The sequence below is a fragment of the Gopherus evgoodei genome, chromosome 15 (assembly GCF_007399415.2).
Source record: "Gopherus evgoodei ecotype Sinaloan lineage chromosome 15, rGopEvg1_v1.p, whole genome shotgun sequence".
NCBI lineage: Eukaryota > Metazoa > Chordata > Testudines > Testudinidae > Gopherus > Gopherus evgoodei.
This window is the reverse complement of record NC_044336.1, coordinates 29,856,344-29,877,102: the sequence shown is the minus strand read 5'-3', so window position 1 is coordinate 29,877,102 and position 20,759 is coordinate 29,856,344. Positions and strand designations below refer to the sequence as shown.

Sequence of the window (20,759 nt, the reverse complement as noted above, 5' to 3'; positions counted from 1 at the left end):
CCTGGGTTGTCTTTATTTCCCCTGTTATGCTTGTACATGCTTGTATTCTCTTGTACTCCTCTTTACTAGTTTGTCCATGTTTTCACTTTGTGTAGGATTCTTTTTTGATTTTCAGATCATTAAAGAGCTCCTGATGGAGCCATATTGGCCACTTAGTATTCTTCCTATCTCTTTTTCACATTGTGATATTTTGCAGTTGTGCCTTTTAATATTGTCTTCTTGAGAAACAGCCAGCTCTTCCAAATTCCTTTTTCCTTTTGAATTTCTTCCCATTGGACTTTATCTACTTGTTCTCTGAGTGTTAAAGTCTGCATTTTTTTAAATCCATTGTCCTTATTCTGCTGCTCTCACTCCTTCCTTTCTTTAGAATCATGAAATCTATCATTTCATATTCATTTTCACCCAAATTGCCTTGCCTTCCGATTTTCCTACCAATTCCTCCGTATTAGTAAGAATCAAGTCTAAAATGACTCTCTGGTTACTTACTCCACTTTCGGAAACAAAATGTTATTCCCAGTACATTCCAAGATCTTACCAGAAATACTGTGTTTTGCTGTATAACTTTTCCAACAGATGTCTGGGTAGTTAAAGTCCCCCATTATCAGGTCTTTTGTTTTGGATATTTCTCTTATTTGTTCTAGAAATGTCTCATCCATTTCTTCTTCCTGACTTGGTGGTCTATAGTAGACACCTACCATAACATCACCCCTATTTTTTCCCCCCTTTTATCTTTACCAGAGACTTTCAGCTGATCTGCCGCTCACCTTCTTCTGGACCTCTGAACAAGTGTGTTTTTGGTATCTAATACAACACCTCCTCCCTTTTGATCCCGCCTGCCCTTTCTGAAGATCCCTTCTATACCTACATTTCAGTCTTGACTTATCCCACCATGCGTACCGCTTCATACGTATGTCTGAAGATTCTGTCGTCACCTGTTCCCACTCATATTGAAAAGGGGTAGGGTCCTGTGCCTTTATTTCTGAAGGAGAAGCTCAAGAGTACACTCCAGCTCCCTAGGGAGAAATGGGGAAGCTCTGTAGCTCACAAGGACAGGTAAGGACACCGTCGATTTCATCTGCTAGAATTGCTGAAGGAGCCACCACTAAATCAAAGAGCAAGCGCCTCTGGAGTGTGGGGTGAGATCTGAAGATGCTGTGCCTGCTTGTTCCTCTGAACAGGAGGAAAGAAGGAAGTGAAGGGTGCATGTGCACCAATAGCCAGTAGTAGGAGCACAAGATAGGAGCTCTGGTGGCTGGCAGCTGGTTGGGGATAATGAATACAGTTAAGTGAGGCGGCAACTGTGGGAAGTACTGTGAATAAATCTGCTTTTTAGGAGAAAGCAATCAATTTACATTTTCAAGATTTTTTTTTTTCAACGAAAAGGGCTGGGGTCTTTCCTGTGCACTTGGCGAAGTGCTTAGGGCAGCCTCGATTAAAAGAATTACCAAGGGCCAGAGCCTGCAAACAGTTATACATGTGTGATTTTTGCCACTTGACTTTAATGGGACTATTGATGCAAGTAAAGTTTCACATGTACGGCAGAGTTTGCAGGAGTGGGACCCTATTGTGTAACTGAAAAGTTAATCACCTAACCTTACCCAAAATACTCAGAGAAACCAGTTCTCGTTAACTATAGGATAAACCAAATTTAGAGTTTCTAGGCCAAGCCATTTTTAAACAATTAATTAATTTAAAAATCAATACATTTTACAAAAAGAATTGCGTCTTTTTTTTAATTTCAAGCCATTGTATCTCATTAGCTCCTGTTGTAACAGGCTCCCTTCACAGCGTCTGGCTGTCAAACGCCTCAGTGAAGAACATGGTATAAATATATAGAGACTGTATGTCCTTTTAAATTCACTGTTATTTTTATAGATGGATCTCCTAAATGTATCTTTTTATTTTCTTTTTAGAAGATCATTGTTTTGACTTCAAATGGAATTGATTAAGCCAACTACCAGAGCTTCTTTCTTTCTTCAGTTCCCATCTTAGTTACTAGTTGTCTCACTTTATTCATAGGAAGCAAACTCAAACATTCCTTTTTCTTTGCCTCACTTTTTGTCTAATTCAAGTTCTTACATATCACTATAATTCTCAGCCACTTCTTATTACTCTCTCTCATTTTTACTTCTCTCTGAGAGCAATAAATTCTCGCACCCATTCTCAGATATCTAATCATCTTTCAACCTTGTTCTAAATTCTGTCCATTGTCCACTTTCTGACTTCCTCCCACCTTTCCTGGCCATCTAATATTTGACCTTTTTTTCTGGTTTCTTCTCCTTATTCTGAGTTACTTAATCCCCACCATCTTCCTTCCTTGCTGTAACTAAGCATAATAATTTCAGTTACAAAATTGATAAATGTTGTTTCTTCCTTTTCCAATGTTTGCTAATTTAGGATACAGGATTTAGAATGTAAACTTCATTTAGTATACCAGAGCTGGCCAAAAGAGGAAACATTTCAGAGAAAGTAAGTATTTCTGATATATAATATTGTATTTCTCAGTATTACATGTTTGTCAAAGAAGCATTAGTTCACTATGTGACATCAGCCTGTATAAGTGTTCTATCTTAACAAATAGATTGCATATAGATCAATTCATGAGGGTTTCAGTATTCATTTGTCACAACTTCAGTTACTCATATTGTTCCTTATTCAGTTCTGAGGTTTCCTACCATCAAAAAGTACTACTGTGTAATGGCTGTGGAACACCTGACTCAGCAGAATGTTTTTGCCATCTCTTTTCTCCTAAATTTTATCCAGCCCATCTCTGCCTCTCTTTAAGTGTATTCTTCTTTTGGTGTTGAAGATTGGTAAATGAAATGATGATGAAAACTTGATTATTCAGCTTGTAAGAGAAGTTCTTCTCTGAGTGCTTGCCCATATTGATTCCATTCTAGGTATGTGCATGCCCATGTGCACAGTTGTCAGACTTTTGCCTTAGCAGTATCCATAGGGTTGGCTGTGATATCCCCTTGAGTGCCGCACTCATGTGTTGGTATATCAGGTGTGGCCAGTCCTACCATCTCTTGGTTCCTTCTTACCGGCTGTGGTGGTTGGTCGGAGCACCTCTCTTGCTTCGCAAGTGGTCAGCAGTTTCTTTACTTTTTGAACTTCATGTTCTAGCTGTAAATAGTTTTGGTTTATTGTAGATTAGTTAGTAACCCTAAGCTGTAAAGTACTATAGTTAATCAGCTAGGGTCCTGGAGGAGCATGCCCTAGTCACTGGGTTTTAAGCCCTGCACTGACTGTAATAGGCCTATGCCTGTTAGTGACCCGCATGGCAGCTGTCTGAAGTGCCTGGAGGAATCCCATGTTAGAGAACAGTGTCGCATCTGTAAGAACTTTTGTTCCAGGACACACAAAATGTGACATTCGCTTGAGGGCCCTATTCATGGAGGCTGCTCTTTTCCCAGCCTCAGAAGTGCACCCCCAGCACTGGGCTGTACCCTTTTGCCAGTGCCCAAGAAAAAGACCAAGAAGTGGGACCTGGCAGCAAACAAGTTGGACCAAGGGGCACTGGGCAAAGGACAATGCCCGAGCCACCCACCCACACCAGAGCTGTAAGGGGGCACATCCTCGAGTGGATCTCCTACCCTCCTAAGGGATCTGCCACCGATTCTTGGGAGTGGTAGGGGACCCAGACTGATGGCGCAGTCAACACCTTCTCAGTTTCCAGCGTCCAGAAAGCAAAGGACTCTCCCGCTGCAGCTGGCTCTGCATGCAGCTATGGACCAGACAAAGGCTCTCGATGAGGGCAAGCCAGCCATGAAAGCCTCCCAAAAGGCAGTGGGTGATGTTGGTCTCCGGAGCCAAGGTAGAGCCCTTTGTCACCACCATGGGCAGCAGGTGAACCCCTGCTTTGGGGAGACTAGCCTGCCAGCCCCACCCCTTCTGCTCAAGGCCCCCTCCCACACATGGCAGAGCCCCAACCACTTCCCTCCCCCCCATAAAAGGAAAAGCCTTGAGGGGGCCCCCCGACCAGAGGAGCCCCAGCTTTCCTCAGCCACATCGGGCCAAGCCACCGCTGCCCCTGACCCACCACCAGCAACAGCCCGAGCCTCTGCCAGCCCTCCTCCCATCCTCCCCCCGCTGCCCCAATCCCCGGGCCAAGTGTAACCCTTCTGCCCCTCTGAGTTGGCAGCAACAAGGGCCGGGTTCAGTATCCAGGGGTTCCATTTTAATAACACAATGCATAACCGGCTTGAGACCCCATCAAGTGACCTGGGAACACTTACTTACCACCCCGCCCGCGTGCCTCCAGGAGGCAATACTTCCCCACTTGCAAGCACAGAGTCTGAGTGTAGCAAAATCCTTTTAATAAAGGAGGGAAACAATGTGGCATCACATTGGAGAAATACCACAAACAGGATTATAACACAAACCATAAGCCAAAAAAAACCCACCTCCAAGTACGTCTGGCAATGTCCTTTCCCCCTTACGGTCTTAAGTCCAATCACCCCAAAGTCCAACAACCCAAAAGTCGCTGGTCAGTGCCACCCCAGAGTTCAAAAGTTTATCTGCAGAGTTTTATCCCTCCTCCCCCAGCCTGGGTGGGGGAGGGGAAGCCCACACAGGGTGTTAAGGGGCACCTTATGTGGGCCAGGGCCAACTGCTCCGCCTCTCTGTGGAGTTCTGCTGCAGCCTTCACCATGAGCAGCTCCAGCTGTGCTGCTCCTCCAGCCGACCCATGAGTCACTCCAGCCGTCCCTGCAAACCGCTCCACTCCGTTCACTGTTCCATGGGCTGCTCCAACATGCTGCAAACTGCTCTGCTCTGCCAGCCGCTTAGCGATATGTCTTCAGGCTCTCCCACTAGCTAACACAGCACTCAGTGAGTTCAGCTCTTAGTAGGGGAGCCCTGGTGCTGGTGCACCATTAGCCCCACATGAATTCAGCTCAGCAGTCTCTAGATGGACTCCTAACAGAATCAAAATTAGCTCTACTCTTTAACAGTGGAGAGAGGAGGATGTGCAATTGGTGTTCCAGGCCCTCAAAAGGGGCCCATACCATCAGGTACACGCATCAGTCCCCAACCTCTCTCCATTCACTGGGCATTGGAACGCATGTCCCTTGTCTAGCAAATGTCACTTAATTTATATTGAGACATCTCTGTCATAAAGCAGTCTCGTAGTTCCTCATTCACATAATCGGGTAGCAACACTTTATTTATCCTGCCCCAATAACAAAGAAATTGGGGAATCCAGAGCTGTCAAAATAACCATCCCAGGCTGCCTTGAGCTATGCTGGGTGTGCCCATGCAAATACCTGAGATTCCACACTTCCTGAAATTCTTTCCACACTTCCCATAATTCACCGCCAGATGTTAGGGTAGAGCTCATCCTGAGTCTGCTTACACAAGAATTTAGGAGAAATGTAATCTGAGTACAGCAGATAATTCATAAGGTGCTCAAACTATTTTCAGACAGGAAAAAAAAATGCAGCATTTTAATAATTCCTTGAAAGGGAGGGGCAGTAGGTGGCAAAGAAGTTAGGGAAATAAGGTGAGAGAGGTTTGGGACTATGGGGAGGGGAATGGGGAATAAGGATGGAGAAGGGGATGAATGGAGATGGGTCATAGGTAATGTTCCCTGTAATTCTTTTTTCATCCATGTGCAGAATGAATTTTATGTGCACCAATATCGAAGTAATGTGCAGATGTGCGTCACCATTAGAAACAAAAAATCTAGATATGATATATCTCTTTACCATAGGGATAATTACTCCAGCTAGGACAGGTTAGGCATTTTAGAACTCATTACTCAGAGAATTAAATTTAAACATAAGAGAGCAATAAACTAATGAAATGCATAGAACAGTCAAATCTAAAATAACAGCACTTTGAAAGAATAAAATTACAGAGAATATATATGTGTATTGCAGGAACTACCAAGAAGTAACCAACAAACAAAAACGTGTGTGCGCGCGCGCACGCACGCTACTGGAGAAGTCTGAGAGACCGTGCACTGTCTCTTTAAGGCGTTCACCAGAAGGCTCTTTTAGAACACAGCAACTGACAGCAGCTCTGTCCTGCTCCTGAGTCCTCCCCCTCTCTGTGGAGATGGGGTACATGGGTGGGGAGGAGGAGGATACCCTGACATCAGCAGCTACCCCCTTCCACTCTGCACAGGAAGCAGGAGGGTTCCAGGAGCCGCTGGCCAGGGGCTCCAAGGCAAAGGGCAGAAGCAATGTGGCTGCAGAGCAGAAGGGGGAGGGGGGCTCCTCTAATCAGGTGCATGGCACTTGATTGACTCTTGGGTGGCTACGCAGCTTGGAGAGAGCACTGATCAAAGGGGAAAAGTGGGGTTGGGAGGGTTTAGCTCAGCTCGAGGGTGGTGGGATTAAGAAGAGCCTCATGTTCTCTCCCTTTGTATATGCTGGGATATAGGAGGGCCCTGCCTGTTTGTCGGGAGTCTGAATCTCTCTCCCTCGGCCCCATGTGGGAGCTAGGTGTGGGGGACCCCTGTTCCTCTGGAGCAAGTCTGAGTTCTCTCCCTATCCCCCCATGTATACCAGGATTTGGGGAGCCATGTACCCATAAGGGGGCAGGGAAAGGAGCTTAGAACTCCCATGTATAAGTGAGGATCTGGAAGGGCCCTGCCCCTGTCAGGGTCTGAGCTGCTCTTCCTACCTCCCCACATGAACTTGGATCTGGGAGTGGGAGCCATGAAGATAATGAAAAATTAAACTTGTGAACACAAGGGAATGAAGAATTTAAGGTAACCAAATATTAAACCTCAGAAAAACCAGGAAGTACAAAGTTAAGGTACATACCACCACTGGATGGGATCCAGAGGCTAGCCAGAGTTGGGGGAGTGGCTCTGGCTTGGAGGAGGAGGAGATTGGTGGAAAAGGGGGGGGCCCAACTGGGGGTGTGCAGTGAGCGCAGGGGGTCTGGTTCTGTGTGCAGCTCAGCCTACATAACTGAGGAAGCGTGCAACCCTCCAGCAAGCTGCTGCCTGTGATATGTGTATGCAGCAGCAGAGTGCCAATCAGCAAGGGGCACCTTTGTACATGCTAATGTTTTCTAAATTGATGTAGGCTTAATGGGATGAGAAGGAGAAGCTGAGCTGAAAATTTTCACTGGAGCTGTATGTTGCAGAGGGGGTGAAGGAGGCAGTAGCAAAGGAAAGAGGAACACCATTTTTCTCTTGAGTGCTTAAAGTTACTGTAACTAACGTAATAAAATTGCAAGATTTTGGCACATAGACCATGTCCGTCATTTCTGTCACGGGTCCTGTCAGCAACTACTCAAGTCAAACATTTCAAAGCAGGACCATTATCCCCATTAAACTAGCAAAATCGACAATGAAAGGAGGAGCACTTAAGAATAACTTAGCTACTATGTGGCCTAGCAAAAAGAACTCTGTACTGGGACTAAAAAGATCTGGGCTCTGTTCCCAGCTCTGTAACTTGGAAATATCTGCATCCACTACAGTTGCATTCACTGTCAGCTGTAACTGTATTGAATGGCAGAAGGACTAGTTGGAGAAGGTTGACAGAGCTGCGATTGTGATATGAAGCAATTGGGGAGGCCTTGCCCTTCGAATGGTCTGAGCCCCTCTCCCCTTGTGTGTGATGAAAGGAAGGAGGTGAGTGTGTATGTTGAAGGATGCACTTAGCTTCATGTCAGCACTGAGCTGTGTGACGTGTATCATTAGCGGTACCCAAGAGTTTTCTTGCCATGGGGATAGTCAGCAGCAAGGTGGGATATGAGAGTAGTCTGTGGGCTTAATGATAGGTAAGTGAAAGTACAATGTTAGATGGTATCCTGTGCATAAGGATGAAGAGGCTGGAAATTTAGCATGTATGGTGGTATTTCTGTGGAGTTGTCTCAGTATTTGAGTGAACAGGTGTAGGTAGCTCCTATTAAGTACAGCTCACCTAAGCAGAAGTTTTGCTTTTGCAAAAAGAAAGCATTAGATCCTGTCCTACAATGACCTTGTGCCCTGTTCTCTTAGTCTTCTGCACTGTCTTCAAAAATAGAGTGTGGGTAGGTGGGTTTATTGGGTCATTGCTCAAAGAAGGAAAAGTTAAGGTTGTGTGGACTTGTACCTCAATTCTTCATTTCCTAGTTTTTAGAGGTTTGAGTGTAACTGAATTTGACCTTCCAGAAGGTCACAAGACATCCCAGGGCAACCTTAACTCTGCATTAACAAAGCATATTGTCAGTCAATTAAGAAAGCGTATTAAGAAAGTTAGTTTTGTTAATGTTGAAGTTTAATGCCTTGATTCAATAAAAGCATTTAAATATGTGCTGAACTTTTAAGCACGAGTGGTCCCACTGTCAAATGGGCTGTTTTACATACTTAAAGGTAAGCACATGCTTAAGTGCTTTGCCGAATGGCTGCTAAACTCATGAAAATGATATAATATATTTTTGTCATTTTACTCCAGATTGCTTGGCTCCTTTGAATAGTATCATTCTTTGTTGAGGAAAATATTTAATCTGTCTCATGGATAGATGAGTTTGACTCTAATGGTTTTAGTATTTGTTCTGAGAGCTTTGACTTTTTAGTTCTCCAGATCTTTGCAAACAGAAATGACACAAATATTTGTCAATCCCACTGATACACACAAGTTTACTCTGTACTTGGTATCAGTTGGGGTATGTGTGTCTTCATTTTAAATCTTGAATTTGAAGGAAAAACCCAAACAAACAATGGCCTTATTTTGCATATTTGTGTTTCTAGACATGAGGTGCTAGATCGCTTTGCCAAGGAAAAGGATCCAGTCTTGGCTTCAGTGAAAGAAGTCCATGCTGAGCAAATACAGAAGTGGGAAAATCAGATAAGAGAACTGCAAATAAGTCATGAAACTCTGGAAGTGGAGCTACGTAGAAGGGAATGGAGGCATGCAGATTGTCTGAAAGAGAAAGACACTGTTATTGAAAAGTGAGTGATTTGATTCATCTTAGTTCAATGAAATACAAGTGAAGATAGAATTCAGCATATCTTACATGAGCAGTGTTGTGTTTCATTTCTTGTATGAATCAAAAAGTGTACAATTGTTTAATTAAGATTGCTTTAAATACCAGGTGTGGTATCTGACCAAAGGTGAGTATTCATAGAATTTTGGAAGAAAAATGTTTTTGAGTAGAACCAGTGGGAAATGTATTTTGCTACTACCAACATAAAATTTTAAGATTTTTTTTTAACCTCTCTGTTGTTGAAAGTGAGAGGTTGTTAAAGTTCAAATATGACATGGATATAGTCCTTAGGTTGCACATTTATACTCTGGTAAAATCTGTTTTGTTTTGGCTAAATTATAAGTTTAGAAATTGTACTATTCTCATGTGAACTAATATTTTTTAAAATAATAATGGGTTTTAGGATTTTGGGGTTTTTGTTTGTATTTTTAGTAATATATTTTTTCCAGCATTATAATGCCAAAATGGCTGCATTGTGCATGTGTCCACAAGAATGTTTTTTGTTGTTACATTTAGTATGGTACTTTTAAAACATGAAGGAAATCCTTCCTTCTTTTATTGAAGCAGCTAAATGAAAAGAGAATGAGCAGAGACTCTGAGGGAGTCCTCCCTTGCTGCTTACCATATTAAAAATGCCACATGAAATAAGGCAGGTCTCTGGAGGACCCTTTTCTCATCCAATGCACAAAAGTGTCTAGTCAACAAGGTGTGACTCTGCAGGATACTTGACATTGCTGAGTTATATGCAGGCGTGCTTAAACAATTTGTATAGTGGGGGTGCTGAGAGCCATAGAACCAGACTGTAAACCCTGTATATGATGGAAACCACTTCAAGCCAGAAGTTGCAGAAGCACCCGTAGTTCCAGCATGTATAGTTATATGTGTACATAGAATTATTCCTGAGGGAATTCTGCATCAAAATAATAATAATAATGCACCAAATATTTTAAAATTCTGCAAAATTCAGCAAATTTTATTTGTCAGTAAATAAATGTGGCTTCAGCATGGCAGTGGGGAGCACAGGCCACTGGCTGCATTGAGAGTGCTGGCGGCTCAGTGGGAGATCTGGATGCACAGGGGCTCATTGGGGGGGTTCTGGGTGCAGGGGCAATGGGACTCTGTAGGGGATCCCGGTGAAGGTGGTTGGGGCTCAGGATGAGAGGGTCTGAGTGTGGGGAGATGAGGCTCGGTGCGGGGGTCTTAGTGAGGGATTCCAGGTGCTGGGGGATTGGAGCTTGATGGAGTGGGTGTCCAGGTTCACTGGTTGGGGCTCAGGGTGGGGGTCTGGGTGTGGCGGGCTTGTCAGGGGTGTCCAGGTGTAAGGCTTGTCAGGATGAGGGTTCTATGGCCTGGCTAATGGGGGAGCCCCAGCTGCTTCCGCTGAGGGGATGCGTCATGCTGGGCTGCTGCTTCCCCCCCACGATTCCCCTATACCCTTTTCTTCCCCATCCCATCCCCCTCCCCTCACTCCCACATTCCTTTCCCTCTGCCCTATTCCACCCCCTTCTTTCCCCACTGCCTCTTTTCCCACCCCCTCGACCACCCATCCCTCATTTCCCCTGACCCACCTTACCTAGCCCCACAACAGGCATTACTGTTGCACAGAAAACAAGAGGGCTTCCAGCACACAGAAGGGGAGAAGGACTGGCATTAGGACCCAGGAAGTGGTGTTCAGCTGCAGTCTGCAGAGCCCAGATGCAGCCTCCTTCAGTTGGGCACCCTACCTATCATCTCTCATTCAGTATTGAAAGGTCAATGCTTATCTCTGATTGGCCCACAATATAAGCCTCCATCGCCTAAAATGATAGCTCTGAGACATGAACTTCTTTGTTCATTTGTTCATCTCAGTGGGTATTTTCTTTCCCCTCTCCCCAGTGTCAGTGATTGAGAGCTTGGGATATGCACCAAACATGCCCATTTAGTCCTCAGGTCCTCACCCTGGTCTCAGCACTGGGTGTTGGTGCATGCTTCCGTCATGACTTTTTTTCAGTTCTCCATCCAGAGAGGGCCATGCTGTCCTGCGAATGGCTGGGGTCCGTGGTTAAAAATAGCTCCTGCCTCTCAGGGAGAATGGAGTCACCACTCGCCTGCCTCCCAGTATCCACCTCCTCCTCCTCCTCCTCTTCCTCATCCAAAATGTTCTCCTTGTTGCCTGAGGTGGCCCAGGACTCAGACTCATTGTAGAAGCAGTATATCTGTGATGCAGAACCAGAACGACTGTTTGCCTCCCTTGTCTTCTGGTAAGCCTGCCGAATTTCTTTGATTTTTCACATGGCACTGCTGCGTGCCCCTGGGGTAGCCCTTCTTCCTCCTTACCCCACGTAATCTTTTTGTAGATGTCTGTGTTTCTTTGGCTGGATCAGAGCTATGCCTGAGCAGACTCTTCTCTCCTCAGACCAATTAAATCCACCACCTCCTGTGCACTCCAGTCTGGAGCACATTTGGGGCATCAGGTTGCCATGATTAGCTGGGCTGGTGAGCTCTCCACTCTTATCAAACAAGAAATGGGAATTCAAAAGTTTCCGTGGCTTTAACAGGAGAGGGACTGTTTTCTGTGTATCTGGCTGCTGTGCAGTGGAGTTGAAAATGATCATAGTGGAACATTGTAGGCAGTGACAGATTAGCCACTGGGCCAATGGGGCCCATGCCAATTGTGAGGGTCCCTGGAAAAATAGGCACCCCGACCCACTTGGTCCACCTGGTACTCCTGCCAGGGTGCAGGTCAGGGTACTGAGATTTGCCCTGCTTCACCTGCCCCACCCCCCCAGTATTCTTGTCAGGGAGCAGAGGAAGCCCCCACGGCCTGACCCAGCTCCCCAACAGGAGTACTAGAGTGGGTGAGGGGAACTTCAGGCAGAAGGGGTGGGGAGGGGCCCTCACGTGCTCTGGTCCAGGGCCCCATAAACCCCTAATCTGCCTCTGATGTGTGGGATGTAATCTTTCGAGACATCACCATAAACTTGTGGGTAGTGCTGGGGTGGAGCCGGTTGTCATGGTACATGTAGGTATCAATGACATAGGGAAGGGTAGGGGAGAGATCCTGGAGGCCAAATTTAGGCTGCTAGATAAGAGATTGAAATCCAGGACCTCTACGGTAGTATTCTCTGAAATGCTTCCAGTTCCATACGCAGGACCAGTTAGACAGGGAGAACTGCAGGGTCTCAATGTGTGGATGAGACAATGGTATAAGGAGGAGGGGTTTAGATTTATTAGGAACTGGGGAAACTTTTGGGAAATAGGGAGCCTATACAGAAAGAATGGGCTTCACCTAAACCAAAATGGAACCAGATTGCTGGCACTTAAAAACTGCTCTGCGGCCTTTTTAATTTTAAACTAAGGGCTGGGGGAAAGTCGACAGGTGCAGAGGAGCATGTGGTTTGGACATCTTTTAGGGGAGGATCTAGAAATGGAGATTCCCTATGTCCTAATAAGGAGGAGAGGATGGAAGATGGTAAAATGCATATAGGAGCTGATGAGAAACAGTCAAATGAAACACAGTCTCATTCAATTACATCATGTAATGGTAGACAGCTAAAATGACAAGTTTTTAAAGTGCTTATCAATGCTAGAAGTCTAAATAAAGAAGATGGGTGAACTAGAGTGCCTTGTATTAAATGAGGATATTGATATAATAGGCATCACAGAAACTGGGTGGAATGACGATAATCAACAAGAGACAGTAATACCAGGGTACAAAATATATCAGAAGGACAGAACAAGTTGTGCTCGTGAGAGAGTGGCACTATATGTGAAAGAAAGCATAGAATCAAACGAAGTAAAAATCTTAAATGAACCAAACTACACCATAGAATGTCTATTTGAGAATTATTATCCATAATAAGAATATAACAGTAGGGATATATTCACAGCCACCTGACCGGGATGGTGATAATGATTGTGAAATGCTCAGGGAGATTGGAGAGGCTACAAAAATAAACTCAATAATAATAATAATGGAGGATTTCAAATATCCCCATTTTGACTGGGTGCATGTCACCTCAGGACGGGATGCAGAGAGAAAGTTTCTTGACATCTTAAATGACTGCTTTTTGGAGCAGCTAGTCCTGGAATCCACAAAAGGAGAGGCAATTTTTTATTTAGTCCTACGTGGAGCACAGGATAAGGTGTAAGAGGTGAATATAGCTGGACTGTTTGATTATAGTGACCATAATATAATTAAATTTAACATCCCTGTAGTGGGGAAAACACCACAGCGGTCCAACACTGTAGCATTTAATTTCAGAAAGGGGAACTACATAAAAATGAGGAGGTTAGTTAAACAGAAATTAAAAGGTACAGCACCAAAAGTAAAATCCCTGCAAGCTGCATGGAAACTTTTTAAAGACACCATAATAGAGGCTCAACTTAAATGTATACCTCAAATTAAAAAAAAACTTAGTAAGAGAACCAAAAAAAAGCAACTAAGGCTAAACAACAAAGTAAAAGAAGCAGTAAGAGGCAAAAAATGCATCCTTTAGAAAGCGGAAGTTAAATCATAGTGAGGAAAATAGAAAGGAGCATAAACTCTGGCAAATGAAGTATAAAAATATAATTAGGAAGGCCAAAAAAGAATTTGAAGAATAGCTAACTAAAGACTCAAAAAGTAATAGCAATAATTTTTTAAAGTACATTAGAAGCAGGAAGCCTGCAAAACAACCAGTGGGGCCACTGGACAATCAAGATGCTAAAGGAGCACTCAAGGACAATAAGGCCATTGCAGAGAAACTAAATGAATTCTTTGCATTGGTCTTCACGGATGAAGATGTGAAGGAGATTCCCAACCTAAGCCATTCTTTTTAGATGACAAATCTGAGGAACTGTCCCAGATTGAGGTGTCATTAGAGGAGTTTTTAGAACAAATTTATAAACTATACAGCAATAAGTCACCAAGACCAGATGGTATTCACTCAAGAGTTCTGAAGGAACTCAAATGTGAAATTGCAGAACTACTAACTGCACTCTGGTGACAGGTTTCAGAGTGGTAGCCATGTTAGTCTGTATCAGCAAAAACAACGAGGAGCACTTGTGGCATCTTAGAGACTAACACATTTATTTGGGCATAAGCTTTTGTGGGCTAAAACTGACTTCATCAGATGCATGCAGTGGAAAATACAGAAGGAAGATATATATGCACAGAGAACATGAAAAAATGGGTGTTGCCATACCAACTCTAATGAGACTAATCAATTAAAGTGGGCTATTATTAGCAGAAGAAACTTTTGTAGTGATAATCAGGATGGCCCATTTCAAACAGTTCACAAGAAGGTGTGAATAACAGTAGGGGAAAATTAGCATGGGGAAATAGCTTTTACTTTGTGTAATGACCCATCCACTCCCAGTCTTTATTCAAGCCTAATTTAATGGTTCATGCATCTGATGAAGCTTGCATCCCATGAAAGCTTATGCCCAAATACATTTGTTAGTCTCTAAGGTGCCACAAGTACTCCTTGTTCTTTTACTATAGTCTATAAACTATCATTTAAATCAGCTTCTGTTCCAAATGACTGGAGAATAGCTAATGTGACGCCAATTTTAAAAAAGGGCTCCAGAGTAATCCCAGCAATTGCAGGCCAGTAAACTTGACTTCAGTACCAGGAAAACTGGTCAAAAGTCTAGTAAAGAACAAAATTGTCAGACACATAGATGACCATAATTTTGGGGGGAAGAGTCAACATGGTTTTTGTAAAGGGAAATCGTACCTCACTAATCTACTAGAATTCTTTGAGTGGGGTCAACAAGTATGTGAACAAAGGGGATCCAGTGGATATAGTGTACTTAGATTTTCAGAAAACTTTAACAAGGTCCCTCACCAAAGGCTCTTAAGCAAAGTTAGCTGTCATGGGATAACAGGGAAGGTCCTCTTATGGATCAGTAATTGGTTAAAAGGTAGGAAACAAAGAATAGGAATAAATGGTCAGTTTTCAGAATAGAAAGAAGTAAATAGTGGTGTCCCCCAGGGGTCTGTACTAGGACTAGTCCTATTCAATATATTCATAAATGACCTGGAAAAAGGGGTAAACAGTGAGGTGGCTAAATTTGCAGATGATACAAAGCTACTCAAAATAGCTAAATCCCAGGCAGACTGCAAAGGACTACAAAAGAATCTCTCAAAACTGGGTGACTGGGCAACAAAATGGCAAATGAAATTCAATGTTGATAAATGCAAAGTAATGCATATTGGAAAACATAATCCCAACTATACACATAAAATGATGGGGTCTAAATTAGCTGTTACCACTCAAGAAAGAGATCTTGGTGTCATTGTGGATAGTTCTCTGAAAACATCCACTCAGTGAGCAGTGGCAGTCAAAAAAGCAAACAGAATGCTGGGAATCATTAAGAAAGAGATGTATAATAAGACAGAAAATATCATTGCCTCTGTATACATTCCTGGTATGCCCACATCTTGAATACTGCAGATGATATGCCCACATCTTGAATACTGCAGATGTGGTCACCCCATCTCAAAAAAGATATATTGGAATTGGAAAAGGTTCAGAAAAAGGTAACAAAAATGATTAGGGGTATGGAACAGCTTCCATATGAGGAGAGATTAATAAGACTGGGACTTTTCAGCTTGGAAAAAAGATGGCTAAGAGGAGATATGATTGAGGTCTATAAAATCATGACTGGTGTGAAGAAAGTAAATAAGGAAGTGTTATTTACTTCTTTTCATAATACATGAACTAGGGGTCACCAAATGAAATTAATAGGCAGCAGGTTTAAAACAAACAAAAGGAAGTATTTCTTCACACAATGCACAGTCAACCTGTGGAACTCTTTGCCAGAGGATGTTGTGAAGGCCAAGACTATAAAAGAGTTTAACAAAAGAACTAGATAAATTCATGGAGGTTCTTCACAGTCTTCAAAGACTGAATGAAGTCCCTTGGTTTTCACACCTCAACTGCTAGAACAGGGCCTCATCCTCCCTGATTGAACTACCTTATTATCTCTAGCTTGCCTGCATATATATACCTGCCCCTGGAAATTTCCACTACATGCATCTGACGAAGTGGGTATTCACCCACGAAAGCTCATGCTCCAAAACATCTGTTAGTCTATAAGGTGCCACAGGATTCTTTGCTGCTTTTACAGATCCAGACTAACACGGCTACCCCTCTGATAATTAGCATACCAGCTACTCTCACAGACAACAGATTCAAAACAGATTACAGAGGATGTTCCCCTGGGCACAAATTTAGTTACACAAAAAAAATACTCAAATACCCAATTTGATTTTACCTCAATTTGCATAAGACAGGCTACAAAGAAATAAACATAAACCTATTTATTCCTTTCTAAAACTTACTACTCTGATCAGAGGCTGGTTCCTCGATCTTTTTCACTCTGGCTGAAACTGAAGCTCTCGAACAAAGGAAAAAACTTCCCTCCTTCCTTTTGAAACATCTTGTTCCCCGATTGGTTCCTCTGGTCAGGTGTTAGCTAGTCTAGGTGAACTTTTTAACCCTTTACAGGTAAAAGAGGCATTAACCCTTAACCATCTGTTTATGACAGGAGGGTTTTAAACTAGGTTCGAAGGGGGCAGGTGACCAAAGCCCACAGGTAAGTCAAAAACATGGAGACCTGAGTGAAGGGTCATAATTTGGGGGGAAGAAGGGGGGGCATTGGTTGTTATAGCAGGGACAAGGCAAGACAGAACTGGGGGGCAGGAAATCAAATCAGTATCTTAGATGTCTGTATACTAATGTGAGAAGTATGGGGAATAAGCAGGAAGAACTTGAAATGCTAATAAATAAACAGAACTGTGACATAGTTGGATTATAGAGACTTGGTGGGATAATATGCATGACTGGAATATTGGTATAGAAGGGTACAGCTTGCACAGGAAGGACAGGGAGGGGGAAAGGGAGGAGGTGTTGCCTTCTATTAAAAGTGGACTGAGGTTGAGATGGAAATAGGAGACAGACTTGTTGAAAGTCTCTGGGTAAGGAAAAAAGGGGTAAAAAAACAAATGACTGCCTGGGAAGGAGTATTGCAGAAAGGGATCTGGGGATCATAGTGGACCACAAGCTAAATATGAATCAACAGTGTAACTCTGTTTCAAAAAAAGCAAACATCATTCTGGGATGTATTAGCCAGACTGTTGTAAGCAAAACATGAGAAGTAATTCTTCCACTCTACTCTACGCTGAGTAGGCCTCAACTGGAGTAGTGTGTCCAGTTCTGGGAGCCACATTTCTGAAAGGATGTGGACAAATTGAAGAGAGACCAGAGAAGAGCAACAAAAATGATTAAAAGTCTAGAAAACATGACCTATGAGGTAAAATTGAAAAAAAAATGTTTTCAGTCTGGAAAATAGAAGACTGAGAGGGGACATGACAACAGTTTTCAAGTACATAAAAGGTTGTTACAAGGAAGAAGGAAAAAATTGTTCTTAACCTCTGAGGATAGGACAAGAAGCAAGGGAGTTAAATTGCAGCAAAGGAGGTTTAGGTTGGACATTAGGAAAAACTTCCTAACTCTCAGGATTTTTAAGCACTGAAATAAATTGCCTAGGGAGGTTGTGGAATCTCTATCATTGGAGATTTTTTAAGAGCAAGTTTGACAAACACCTGTCAGGGATGGTTTAGATCAGGGATCGGCAACCAACGGCACACATGCCACCTTTGGCACGTGCGCCAATTTTGCCTGGCACGCGGCGGCCAGCTGGGATCCCAGCCGCCGGCCCTGCTCAGCATCCTGCTGGCCTGGGGTTCCGTTTGCTCAGCTGGCAGGAGGCTGAGCGGGGCTGGTGGCTGGGACCCCGGGCTGGCGGCAGGCGCACCCCCCTGGTTCCCCCCTCACCGCGCTTGGGTTCTGTGGCTCCTGGGAGCATGAGCCACTGGGGTGTAGGGCCCTGAGCCTGCTGCAGGAGGAGTGGCGGCTCACACTCTCGGGAGCTGCAGAGCCCGAGCGCAGCAGGAGGGAGCTGGGGGTTGCACGGGGACTGCTGCCTGCATGCATCCGCTGCAGGAGCCCCACAGGGAGGGCACCAGGCCGCAGCCCTGGCAGGCACACCCTCTGGCTCCCCCCTCGCCATGCTCAGGTTCTGCAGCTCCTGGAAGTATGAGCCGCCGCTGCTGCCCCTCCCACAGCTTCCCCCCCCCCGCTGCCTCAGCACTTCACGTGGAGCCAGCATCTGACTGGCATGAGCATGGTAAGGGGAGCCCTGGGGGAAGTCAGGGAGCAGGGGGAGGATTGGGTGGGTCGGGAGTTCTAGGGGGTGTGTCTCTCGGGGGCGGGGAGTGGTTGGATGGAGTGTGGGAGTCCCAAGGGTCTGTCTGGGGGTGGGGGTGTGGATAAGGGTTGGGGCAGTCAGGGGACAGGTAGGGGGTAGGGTCCTAGGGGGGCAGTTAGTGTGTGTGGAGGTCTCAGAAGGGGGCAGTCAGGGGGCAAGAAGCGGGGGGGTTGGGGGTTCTGACGGGGGCAGTCGAGATGGGAAGTGGAAGGGAGTGGATAGCGGTGGGGCTAGAGCAGGGCTCTCCCCTCTTCTTTGATTGTTGAAATATGGTAACTCTAGGCAAGGGGGGAGCTGGGGGGTGCATGAGGGCTGGTGCCCACATACATCCACTGCAGACTGCAGGAGCCTCTGGGTGGGCGCCGGGCCACAGCCTGAGCAGGAGGGGTGGGAGTGGCTCAGCTGCTCCCCGCTGGCGCCACCACCGCCTTGCAGGGCTCCTGCCCCCCTGCACCGCGCCGGCTCCTCCATGGCTGGGGCTCGCTGCTGCTGCAAGCAAGACACTCTGGCTCTCCAGTTCCTCCAGAAGGTGGGCCGCTGCAGCAGCTCGGGAGGGAGGAGCCAAGTCCAGCAAAGCCAGTGAGTGGACTACTGGGGTGGGGTGGGGAGGGCTCCCGGGGGTGCTGTGCACCCTCCAAAGGAGTTCAGGGGGCAGGGAGGGGGGAACCTGGTCTGGGGAGCAGCCCCTGGGCATGGCTGGCTTCTGGGAGCTATAAAGGCTCATTGGGATTTGCCTCTCAATGAACCAATGTGCAAGGGGAAAGTTTTGCCTAGGGTGTACTGGCCCTTCCTCAGGGGGTACGTGCACCCCAGGTTAAGAATCACTGCACTAAACTGATAAGATCTGCATTTTAATATAATTTTAAATGAAGCTTCTTAAACATTTTAAAAACGTGTTTACTTTACATACAATGATAGTTTATAGACTTATAGAGATAAACCTTCTAAAAACTTTAAATGTATTACCAGCAAAACCTTAAATTAGAGTGAATAAATGAAGACTCGGCACACCACTTCTGAAAGGTTGCCAACTCCTGGTCTAGATAATACTTAGGCCCCTGCACTCATGGCAGAACTGGACTAGATGACCTCTCGAGGTTCCTTCCAGTCTTATGATTCTATGGTCATTCCACCTCCTCTTCCCTCTCTGAGCTTGAGATATACCAATACCAGACAGGCTGAGATGAGCAGCACATGACTGACACAATCATCCAGCCAAATTCTGCTGACAGTCATTGAGGTCACGTGTCTTGGCTGATATTAAGTTATAGACTCATAGACTCTAGGACTGGAAGGGACCTCGAGAGGTCATCGAGTCCAGTCCCCTGCCCTCATGGCAGGACCAAATACTGTCTAGACCATCCCTAATAGACGTTTATCTAACCTACTCTTAAATATCTCCAGAGATGGAGATTCCACAACTTCCCTAGGCAATCTATTCCAGTGTTTAACTACCCTGACAGTTAGGAACTTTTTCCTAATGTCCAACCTAAATCTCCCTTGCTGCAGTTTAAGCCCATTGCTTCTTGTTCTATCATTGGAGGCTAAGGTGAATAAGTTTTCTCCCTCCTCCTGATGACACCCTTTTAGATACCTGAAAACTGCTATCATGTCCCCTCTCAGTCTTCTCTTTTCCAAACTAAACAAACCCAATTCCTTCAGCCTTCCTTCATAGGTCATGTTCTCAAGATCTTTAATCATTCTTGTTGCTCTTCTCTGGACCCTCTCCAATTTCTCCACATCTTTCTTGAAATGCGGTGCCCAGAACTGGACACACTACTCCAGTTGAGGCCTAACCAGCGCAGAGTATAGCGGAAGAATGACTTCTCGTGTCTTGTTTACAACACACCTGTTAATGCATCCCAGAATCATGTTTGCTTTTTTTGCAACAGTATCACACTGTTGACTCATATTAAGCTTGTGGTCCACTATGACCCCTAGATCTCTTTCTGCCATACTCCTTCCTAGACAGTCTCTTCCCATTCTGTATGTCTGAAACTGATTGTTCCTTCCTAAGTGGAGCACTTTGCATTTATCTTTATTGAACTTCATCCTGTTTACCTCAGACCATTTCTCCAATTTATCCAGATCATTTTGAATTTTGACCCCGTCCTCCAAAGCAGTTGCAATCCCTCCCAGTTTGGCATCGTCCGCAAACTTAATAAGCGTACTTTCTATGCCAACATCTAAATCATTGATGAAGATATTGAGCAGAACCGGTCCCAAAACAGACCCCTGCGGAACCCCACTTGTTATACCTTTCCAGCAGGATTGGGAGCCATTAACAACTACTCTCTGAGTACGGTTATCCAGCCAGTTATGCACCCACCTTATAGTAGCCCCATCTAAATTGTACTTTCCTAGTTTATCTATAAGAATATCATGCGAGACCGTATCAAATGCCTTACTAAAGTCTAGGTATATCACATCCACCGCTTCTCCCTTATCCACAAGGCTCGTTATCCTATCAAAGAACGCTATCAGATTAGTTTGACACGATTTGTTCTTTACAAATCCATGCTGGCTATTCCCTATCACCTTACCACCTTCCAAGTGTTTGCAGATGATTTCTTTGATTACCTGCTCCGTTATCT

At 44.7% G+C, this 20,759-nt stretch overlaps 1 protein-coding gene across 6 annotated transcripts in view; it reads left to right on the top strand.

Annotated features, from left to right (window-relative positions):
- The window catches only part of CCDC57 (coiled-coil domain containing 57), a 150,609-nt gene that overhangs the window by 34,958 nt on the left and 94,892 nt on the right, over nucleotides 1-20,759 (top strand). For all 6 annotated transcript variants that reach the window (XM_030534230.1, XM_030534228.1, XM_030534226.1 and 3 more), the window contains 2 exons: nucleotides 2,398-2,469; nucleotides 8,693-8,893. In XM_030534230.1, the coding sequence (XP_030390090.1) occupies nucleotides 2,398-2,469; nucleotides 8,693-8,893 (273 nt within the window). The remainder of the gene's footprint in view (nucleotides 1-2,397; nucleotides 2,470-8,692; nucleotides 8,894-20,759) is intronic.